At 50.6% G+C, this 10,475-nt stretch overlaps 1 protein-coding gene across 2 annotated transcripts; it reads right to left on the bottom strand.

The window, feature by feature from the left end:
• Positions 1-3,191: 3,191 nt before the first annotated feature.
• RITA1 (RBPJ interacting and tubulin associated 1) lies at positions 3,192-10,257 on the bottom strand. Of its 2 annotated transcripts, XM_001111319.5 has the most exons (4): positions 9,955-10,257; positions 9,660-9,791; positions 8,923-9,288; positions 3,192-4,241 (listed from the first exon to the last, which is right to left on the bottom strand). In XM_001111319.5, the coding sequence occupies exons 3-4, from the start codon at positions 9,222-9,224 to the stop codon at positions 3,734-3,736; spliced, it is 810 nt and encodes a 269-aa protein (XP_001111319.4). In that variant the 5' UTR covers positions 9,225-9,288; positions 9,660-9,791; positions 9,955-10,257; the 3' UTR covers positions 3,192-3,733. The 2 variants fall into 2 exon arrangements, with proteins under 2 accessions (XP_001111319.4, XP_015008365.3); XM_015152879.3 differs by lacking the exon at positions 9,660-9,791.
• Positions 10,258-10,475: the final 218 nt, after the last annotated feature.

The following is a 10,475-nucleotide window of genomic DNA, read 5'->3' as shown; positions in this document are numbered from 1 at the left end:
AGTTAAGCCTGTGTGTTTTACGCTACATTTGATTAAGAGTAGATAGTTGTGGTGATACATAATAGGGCAGAAAAGGTATGATCTACTGGTAATAAGCTGGGGGAAATTTAGCAAGACCTGTGTGTTTAGATTCTTCTCTGTGTCCCTGTGTCTTCAGAAATAAGGATATAACTTTCCTCTGGGTATAGGGAGGGCACCTCTCACATGAGAGTCTTTTTTTTTTTTTTTTTTTTTTTTTTTTGAGACAGTCTTGCTCTGTCGCCCAGGCTGGGGTGCAGTGGCCGGATCTCAGCTCACTGCAAGCTCCGCCTCCCGGGTTTAGACCATTCTCCTGCCTCAGCCTCCCAAGTAGCTGGGACTACAGGCTCCCGCCACCTCGCCCGGCTAGTTTTTTGTATTTTTTAGTAGAGACGGGGTTTCACCGTGTTAGCCAGGATGGTCTCGATCTCCTGACCTCGTGATCCGCCCGTCTCGGCCTCCCAAAGTGCTGGGATTACAGGCTTGAGCCACCGCGCCCGGCCTCACATGAGAGTCTTATGACCTGCTTCAGGAAAACGTCAGAAAATACTTTCTTTTTTTTTTAAATGTAAAAAATGTTTAGGCCAGTCGTGGTTACTCACACCTGTACTCGCAGCACTTTGGGAGGCTGAGGCAGGCAGATAGATCACTTGAGCTCAGACGTTTGAGACCAGCTTGGGAAACATGGCAAAACCCCATGTTTTATTTTTTGTCTCTATAAAAAATAAAAAAATTAGCCCAGCATGGTGGCACATGCTGGTAGTCCCAGCTACTTGGGAGGCTGAGGTAGGAGGATTGCCTGAGTCTGGGAGGGTGGAGATTGCAGTGAGCTGAGATTGTGCCACTGCACTCCAGCCTGAGTGACACAGCAAGACTAAATAAAACAAAACAAACAAAAAAAGGTGGCTAGAGAGACAGGGTCTCACTGTGTTGCCCAGGCTGGTCTCAAACTCCTGGCCTCAAGCAATCTTCCTGCCTAGGCCTCCCAAAGTACTGGGATTACAGGCATGAGCCATCACACCTGGCCTGGACAATTATTTTTAAATTATTTGTCAGCATTTAAAAAACTGAGGGCCACCACATAGAAATCCAGCACTCTCCCTTTCCTGGAAAAAAATCGAATCATCCAGATATCCCAGGCTTGTACGTCTTCTAGGGCTCAGCAGCAGCAGCCCCCTTTAGATGGTAGAGAGTAAGTTGCCCCCGTCCTCACCACCCCCAACTGCCTTACATACACCACAGCCTGGTGTCAGTTACCCTTTAGTGTTACCTCGGGCTATTGCCAGATTTTACTGTAGTTGGGAGGAAAGAGTTTTTTGTTTTTTGTTTTTTTGTTTTTGAAGAGTCTTGCTCTGTTGCTCAGGCTGGAGTGCACTGGTTGGATCTCAGCTCACTACTGCCTCTGCCTCCCAGGTTCAAGTGATTTCTCCTGCCCCAGCCTCCCGAGTAGCTGGGATTACAGGCATGCGCCACCATGCCTGGCTAATTTTTGTATTTTTAGTAGAAACAGGGTTTTGCCATGTTTGCCAGGCTAGTCTCAAGCTCCTGACCTCAAGTGATCCACCCACCTTGGCCTCCCCCTCCCAAAGTGCTGGGATTACAGGCGTGAGTCACCATGCCCAGCCAGGAAAGAGAGGTATTTCTGGCCTATGTCTATGGAAACTAAGGGGAAGATGGGAAGGCAAAAGAGAAATGGATGTTTCAGGAAAAGCTGAGTTGGGCATAGGTAACTAATTGTTTGTGAAAGTTCTAGGAAGCTTAAACATTCTATATGTTTAAAATGCACATTGCAGCTGGGCAAGGTGGCTCACACCTGTAATCTCAGCACTTTGGGAGGCTGAAGCAGGAGGATCACTTCAGGCCAGGAGTTTGAGACCAGCCCACTTGTGACTCTTTTTTTTCCCCTTTTTTCTTGTTTCTTACTGGAAGGAATGAAATCCCTCTCTACAAATTTTTTTTTTTTGAGATGGAGTCTCGCTCTGTCGCCCAGGCTGGAGTGCAGTGGCATGATCTCGGCTCACTGCAAGCTCTGCCTCCAGGGTTCACGCCATTCTCCTGACTCAGCCTCCCAAGTAGCTTGGACTACAGGCGCCCACCACCACGCCCAGCTAATTTTTTGTATTTTTAGTAGAGACGGGGTTTCACCATGTTAGCCAGGATGGTCTCGAACTCCTGACCTCGTGATCCACCAGCCTCGGCCTCCCAAAAAGCTGGGATTACAGGTGTGAGCCACCGCGCCCGGTCCAAAAAATTTTTTAAAACAAGTTAGCTGGGCACGGTGGCACATTCATGTAGTCCCAGCCACTCAGGAGGCTGAGGCGGAGGATGGCTTGAGCCGGGAGGTCAAGTCAGCAGTGAGCTATGATCGCACCACTGCACTCCAGCCTGGGCAAGGAAACGAGGCCCTGTGTCTTAAAAAACAAAACAAAACCAAACAAAAGAATCACCAAAAACAAACAAACATACAAACAAAAACCCAAAAAACAAAGCGTTTACATGAGAGCGCAGTTGGCCTGCCTGACCCCATAGGCATTTCCGTGTGTCCCTGGTCCTGGGCACTGCAGATCTCCCTCCCCAGCAGTGTCCACTCTTCCCTGCCCCAAGGCAGACATACCAAACGGATGATGTGGCTTCCAACTGGACTCCCTAGAATCCTGGTGCCTCCTGGAGGTGCCTTACAGGAAGATGGGGGCAAGGAGAGGCCCAGAGCCCAGCCCACACTGCCCAATCCAGGTGCAATTCCATCTGTGCAAAGGCTTTGCTGCTTTTCCTAAGCCCTGGGCTGCATTCTAAGTGCTCTGCAGACACACGTGTCACTGTCTGGCTTTCTTGGACCCTCCACTTGGCATAGTCCTAGCCATTGTTTTATTTCCCACCTTAACAAACACACACACATACAAACTTAAAAACAAAACTAAAAAAATACTATTGTCTGTATTCTGAGCTCAGGAAGAGCTGGCCAACCACAAGTTAGTAGCATTAGCCAGAAGCCTATGGGAGGAAGAGTCCAGCAATTCCTGAGGCCCCGGGTTCCCAAACTTCAGTCACCCACTCACCACTGTCATGTTGTCTGCCACATCCTTGTACTACCTGTTGTATTTAACTTTGTTATTTAAATCAACTCAGGCTTAACAATGGCCTTTACCCTAAGGGGGAAAAAAAAGGAACATTCATGGCTTTGATAAGCTGATATATTTAGTACATGAAAATAAATACAGAAGCATATTAAGATGAAACAATGTTCACTCAAAAATCTCGCAGCTGCCCTTGTGTTCTCCAGGCTTCACACAGAGTCTGGGAAAACTCCTCTAGGGCTTGCAGACTCAGTTGGAAACTAATCCTGAGCAGGAAGCTTGGCTTGAAGGAGAGGGGACCCTCCAGGTTGGCAATTACACCATTTATTTGCACTTGGCAGCAAGAAAATGGATGATGTGGGAGGTGCCAGGCCCCTAGGTTGGCACTAATTTGGAGTGTGGTTGAGACAGGGCTGGAGACGGCATCTTAGAGGTGGCCCCCACATCCGCAATCGGGAGAAAAAGGCAGGAATCGACTAGAGATTGTCAGGATAAAGGGAGGCACTGCCCACCCCTGCTATGTCTGTCTGCCCCCACAGGGGCTTCATACCTGGGGTTCCCTGGGTGATGAATGTCCTCCTACCCTGGCAAGGGGCTACACCTCTCGCTGTGGCCCCATAGGCAACCCTGATGAAAGAGTATCATTTCCAAGGGGGCTTTGCTTTCTGGGTGGCCCCAACTCGTCGTGGGGTAGCTGGCACTGAAATGCTAACTGAGCGAGCCCTGGAAGTCACCAGGGGGCTCCGGAAGGTCACCCCTGATGTGGAAGGCCTGAGATCCTGAGGCCCATTTGTGTGGGAGGCACTGGTGGCTGGATGACCAGTGCTGGGGACATTCAGGTGGGTGAGGGAATGGGAAAGTCCCCGCCTCAGGGGGCATGAAGAGTGTAACCCATCCATGGATAACTTCTGGGAGTCTGCCGCCGCCCCCGGCTCTGTCTTGGAGGGACCAGCTGGGTGAATGGCTCGCAGTGGGGCCTCCCTGGGGCGGGGCGAGTGGCTACCCCTGGGGGTAGCTGGTGGTGTCCAGAAGAGAGCACGGAGCTTTGCGGCATCCCCCTTCGCCATCCGTGGGGCCCCGAAGCTGGCGCCCTCAGATCGGGAGCCAAACAGCGACTCATCACAGTAAGACGGGGTGTGGCTGATCAGTCTGGCAAAGGGAAGATAAACGCCATGAGCGGGGGGATGAACAACCCCTCAAAACTTTAACAGCTCTCCCACCCATCCCCAGGCACTGGCAGCAGCAGAGGAGGGTTCCCTGCAGATCCCAGGAGTCCCTGTCTCCCAGTCTGAAACCTATAGCGAGGCCATAGCCTTCTGTGGCACCACTGTCCCTGGTCTCCACTGATTTTACCTTGCGAAACATCCACTGCCCCTGCATCCTGACCCAATTCCCAGGCATGTGCCCCAGGCCTGGACAATTTGCATATTCCATCCTCCTGGCCACATGGATTGGTTCAGGAATGGCCAGATGACCCAAGCCTCTCCAATCAGAATCTGCCTTAGGACATTTGCAGAAACTACTAGGAAAGAGATGTTTTTCTGCCACCTGACTTTACTTCTTGCTAAGCTGATAGGATGTCAGCCCAAAGCAGTTTGTGGCCATCTCCTTCCTACTGGAGATTGAACGGCATGCAGGGAAAAGTAGCACTAAGGTGGAGACAGACAGTTCCAGCCACAGTTTGAGCCCCTCTTACAGGAGCCCCAAATGCCTTCTCCTGGGAAAGCCAGTTTGAATAAGTTTTCTGTCACTTGCAATCGAGAGTCACAATTAGTATAACCTTAGTCTTTAGAGCCTCCACTTTTTCTTTTTTTTTGTGAGACATGGTCTCACTCTGTCGTTCAAGTGGAGTGTAGTGGCACAATCACAGATCACGGCAATCTCAAATTCCTGGGCCCAAGCAATCCTCTCACCTTAGCCTCCCTAGTAGCTGGGACTACAGGCATGGTGCCACCAAGCCCAGCTAATTTTTTTTTTTTTTTTTCCAGTAGAGATCAGATCTCACTATGTTGCTCAGGCTGGTCTTGAATTCCTGATCTCAAGCAACCCCCTGCCTTAACGTCCCAAAGTGCTAGGATTACAGGAGTGAGCCACTGTGCCCATTTTCTTTTCTTTCTTTTTCTTTCTTTTCCGGAGACGGAGTCTCACTCTGTCACCCAGGCTGGAGTGCAGTGGTGCGATCTCACCTCACTGCAACCTCTGCCTCCTGGGTTCAAGTGATTCTCCTGCCTCAGCCTCCTGAGTAGTCAGGATTACAGGTGTGTGCCACCACGCCTGGCTAATTCTTGTATTTTTAGTAAAGACGGGGTTTCACCATGTTGACCAGGCTGGTCTTGAATTCCTGACCTTGTGATCCACCCACCTCGGCCTCCCAAAGTGCTGGGATTACAGGCAAGAGTCACTGCGCACCTGGCCTTTTTTTTTCTTTTCTTTTTTTTTTTTTAAGAGACAGAGTCTCACTCCATCACCCAGGCTGGAGTGCAGTGGTGCAATCATAGCTTACTGCAGCCGCGAACTCCTGAGCTCAAGTAATCCTCCCACTTCAGCCTCCAGAGTAGCTGGGACTACAGGTATGCGCCACCATGCCCTGCTAATATTTTTATTTTTTGTAGAGACAGGGATCTCACTATGTTGCCCAGGGTGGTCTCAAACTCCTGGGCTCAAGCGATCCTCCCACCTCAGCCTCCCAAAGTGCTGGGACTACAGGCCTGAGTCAGCCTGCCTGGCCTATTTTTTTTTTTTTTAATTCAACAGATATTCATGGCATACCTGCAAGATTCCATGCCCATAGTTTTTGGCCAGGACTGAAAGTGTTTCTATCCCCAAACTGCAAGTCTTTGAAAGGGCAGCCTTTTGCCACTTGGTTTAGCTGCTCAAACCACATTGGCTAATGCCTGCATATGTCTGGTGCCAAGGTTTTTGCTCAGTAACTTCTCTACCTCTTATGCAACCCCTCACTTGACACCCTCTACCTGTTGGCATCCAGAAGAAAATTCCATCCTCCAGGTGAGCAGGGAGTTGGCACCTCCCTTTTCATGGACACCATACTTCCGTTAATGCAGCCTATCTTTACCTCAGTGTTTTCTCAGTGTTTTCAGCCATGTTGTAGGTATCAGTGTTGCTGATCTCCACCTGACCCTGCCTTGTCTACAGAACTGGCAAAAACTGATTCTTGTTTTTATAATAGGCATCATTCCCATTCTCATTTCATTTCTGTCATCTGAAATATGTCCCTGTGGCTCAGAATGAACCTTAAATTTAGTTGGCCAGTTCTTATGGACTGAATTGTGCCCACCCAAATTCGTATGTTGAAGCCCTAACCCCAAATGTCTCTACACTTGGCCTTATTCAGATTAATTAAAGGTAATTAAGGCTGGCCAGATGCGGTGGCTCACGCCTATAATCCCAGCACTTTGGAAAGCAAGAGGCGGGCGAACCACTTGAGCTCAGGAGTTTGAGACCAGCCTGGCCAACACGGTGAAACCCCGTCTCTACTAAAAATACAAAAGTTAGCCGGGTATGGTGGCGTGCACCTGTAATCCCAGCTACTCAGGAGGCTGAGGCAGGAGAATTCCTTGAACCCGGGAGGCAAAGGCTGCAGTGATCCGAGATGGCGCCACTGCACTCCAGCCTGAGCAACAGAGCCAGACTCTGTCTCAAAAAAAAAAAAAGGTAACTAAGGCTAAATAACGTTATAAGGGTGGGGGATCCTAATCCAATAGAACTGGTGTCCTTATGAGAGGAAGAGACACCAGGGGTGTGTGTGTATACAGAAAAGGCCCTTGCATGTAATTGAAGGATTAAAAAAAAAAAATGAGAAAAGGCCCTATGATGACACTGTGAGAACGTGGCCAACTGCAAGCCAATGAGAGAGGCCTCAGGAGAAACCAAACCTGCCAACACCTTGATCTTGGGCTTCCAGCCTCCAGACTGTGACAAAATAAATATGTGTTATGGCCAAGTGCAGTGGCTCACGCCTGTAATCTTGGCACTTTGGGAGGCCAAGGCGGGCGGATCACAAGGTCAGGAGTTCGAGACCAGCCTGGCCAACATAGTGAAACCCCATCTCTACTAAAAATGCAAAAATTGCCAGGCGCAGTGGCTCACACCTGTAATCCCAGCACTTTGGAAGGCCGAGGCAGGTGGATCACCTGGTAGGGAGTTCAAGACCAGACTGACCAACATGGAGAAACCCCATCTCTACTAAAAATAGCCAGCATAATCCCAGCTACTCGGGAGGGTAAGGCAGGAGAATCGCTTGAACCTGGGAGGCAGAGGTTCCAGTGAGCTGAGATAGCTCCATTGCACTCCAGCCTGGGCAGCAAGAGCGAAACTCCATCTCAAAAAAAAAAAAAAGTTAGCCAGGCATGGTGGTGTGTGCCTGTAGTCTTGGGAGGCTGAGGCAGGAGAGTTGCTTGAACTCGGGAGGTGGAGGTTGTGGTGAGCCAAGACCGTGCCACTGCACTCCAGCCTAGGCAACAGAGCGAGACTCTTCTCAAAAAAAAAAAAAATTTGTGTTGTTTAAGCCACCCAGTCTGTGGTATTTTGTCATCGTGGCCCTAGCCAACTACTGTGCTAATCTTCTGTCTTGTTTCTTTTTTTTTTTTTTTTTGAGATGGAGTCTCGCTCTGTCGCCCAGGCTGGAGTGCAGTGGCGCGATCTCCACTCACTGTGAGCTCCAGCTCCCGGGTTCACGCCATTCTCCTGCCTCAGCCTCCCAAGTAGCTGGGACTACAGGCGCCAGCCACCACGCCCAGCTAATTTTTTTGCATTTTCAGTAGAGACAGGGTTTCACCGTGTTAGCCAGGATGGTCTCGATCTGCTGACCTCGTGATCTGCCCACCTTAGCCTCCCAAAGTACTGGGATTACAGGCGTGAACCACCACGCCCGGCCATCTTCTGTGTCTTTGTCCAAACCACTGTAAACAATAAACAGGATAGAGTCCTGTGGCTCACCACTAGACACCTCCCTCCAGGCTGATATTAATCTGAAACAGTCCAAATAATCTAATTCTAATCTAATTAATTAACAACAATGACAATTTGCATTAGTTCCTATTTTTCTAACTTGTTCATAAAAATGCAGCAAGACCCACTTTCAATTTTTTTTTTGTTTTTTTTTTGAGACAGGGTCTCACTCTGTCACTCAGGCTGGAGTGCAGTGGCGTGATCTGGGCTCACTACAATCTCTGCCTCCTGGGCTCAGGCGATCCTCCTACCTCAGCCTCCCAGGTAGCTGGGAGTACAGGCGCACACCACTATACTTGGCAAATTTTTGTATTTTTTGTAAAGACACAGTTTCACCACACTGCCCAGGCTGGTCTCAAACTCCTGAGCTCAAGTGATCCCACCTCAACCTCTAAAAGTGCTGGGATTACAGGCATAAGCTACCCCACCGAGCCAAAACCCATTTTCAGAATGACTTCAGAAACACCACATCTATGCCATTTCAAGGATCGATCATATTAATATTAATAACCTTATGCAAATTTCTCTGTGATCTTATGCATCAGTTGACTCCTCTGGGCCTCAGATGCCCAGTTTGTGACATTTGGGGATAGGGAGTCCACCATCACAACCATCAACACTACCATTTATTGACAGCTAAGTATTAGGTTACTGTGCGAAGTGCTGCAGACCCCTCTCTCATTTAATCCATCAACAATTCCCCTAGGTAGGAATCATTGGTCCTATTTTCCACATGAGTAAACTGTGGCTCAGAGAGGTCAAGATGCTTGCCCAAGGTCACAGAGTAGGTGAACATCAGGGCTGTAACTGGAATCCAGGTGGCTGCACTGAGTACAGGATTTGTACCTCCCTACCCCATTACCTGTATTTGTTCTTCTTCCTTGGAGTGAGGGTCGGGGTGCTGCCCCTTGAGGGGGTGGTCTCACAGCTCCCCTTTGCCCCTAAGGCCTTCGATGCCTCCTTGCCCACGTCTCTGGTTCTGTTAGCCTTCTCCACCCAGGGCGGGTCAAAGTCTGGTGGGGTAGGCCGGGTGCTTGCTGGGCTGCCAAACAGAGTCTCATCCACATACGACGTTCTGGCCTTGACCCGGTAGCCACCCCGGCAGCGGTGCTGAAGGCGGAGGGTCTGCATCCCACTGACGGCGAGCCCCACAGGGTTCTTCATGCTGCCTGTGGTCCCTGGTGACAGCAGGTGTGCTCCGCCGGCCAGGCCCTGTTTCCGAGGCTCCCTGTGAGAGGTCAGAGTAGCACCCCTGAGCCACAGCAGTGCTAATGGAGGAATACTGGTAGTCTCTGAAGTTCTCATCCCAAGGGTTTAGTTCTCTCTCAACCAATATCTCAAAGGGGAGCTGTCAACTTCAGGGGACATTTTGGAAATTTTTTTGGCTTTTTTTTTAGTTGTCAAAATGGTGGAGAAAGGGGTGCTACTGGCAATCATTTATAGAATGACTCTGGGGGTGAAGGAGAGATGACACCTGTGCCCATTTAGGCACCAACCAGAAAACGCACTATGGTGGTAGGGGAGAGAGGCACATTCCTATATCCTGTGTGTACTGATGGGTGCGGGGGCAATGACAGCCAGCGTGGATTCCATGCCTACCTCCTGCAAAGAGCTTTACAAGCATTGTTTCATTTAATCCTCTCAACAGCACTGTGAAGTAGCTTCGAATTTGTCCATTTTACGGATCACAAAACTGAGGTGAAGTCACATGTGTAGGTCACACCTATAAAGCTAAAACGGTGGAAGTGAAATCTGAGTCCAGAGCTTGTGTACTTGGCTACACTGCTATCGGGAGATCACCGCCGCCCCCACTGCCCCACATTCTGCGACTCCCAAATTCAATGACCCGATTAAAAAATGCCCGAGGTCCCTGCATTTTTGAGCTTTCTCCTACCTGAGCATCTTGGTTCGTAGTCATCGGGGTCCTCAAGGACCCCTCCCCGCGTCTTCTTCCCTCCAGATCTGGACCCCCCGGCGAGGGCGCGGGGGAGCGCGATGCATCCGGGATCCGCGTCAATTTGCAGCCCGGAATGCCCGGGGCCCTGGACCGCCGGCAGCCCAGGCCGTGCCGGGGCACCGCGCGCGGACCAACTCACCCGAGGAGCTGGCACAGGCGACGTGTGAGCGGCGCGCGCATCCAGAAAACCAGAACCCAGCACCTAGCACCCAGCAAACAGGGAGCAGCCAGCAGCACTGCGCACGCGGCCCGGACCATTCGCGCTAAGGGATGGGGGGAGTCCGCCCAGGGGCGGGCGCCACGCCCCTGACGCCCAGGAGGTACCTAAACACGGCGAGGGGCCTCTGGTGCCACTCACTCAAGGGCTGGTGTACTAGGCCGCCCAGGGCCGCAGACACTGGCGAAAGCGCAGCCGAGGTCACATGGCCATCGCGCCTCCCCGCCCCAAGCAGTTGGTG

The sequence above is a fragment of the Macaca mulatta genome, chromosome 11 (genome assembly GCF_049350105.2).
Source record: "Macaca mulatta isolate MMU2019108-1 chromosome 11, T2T-MMU8v2.0, whole genome shotgun sequence".
Classification (NCBI taxonomy): domain Eukaryota; kingdom Metazoa; phylum Chordata; class Mammalia; order Primates; family Cercopithecidae; genus Macaca; species Macaca mulatta.
The sequence above is the reverse complement of the archived record's forward strand: the minus strand, read 5'-3'. Positions and strand labels throughout refer to the sequence as shown.

What these genes read in the sequence shown, in the direction of transcription:
- RITA1 (XM_015152879.3), bottom strand. An exon ending in AGGAAGAAGAACAAATACAG is followed by an intron (nt 4,242 to 8,922) that starts GTAATGGGGTAG and finishes TCCCTTTGCCAG; the next exon opens with ACTGATCAGCCACACCCCGT.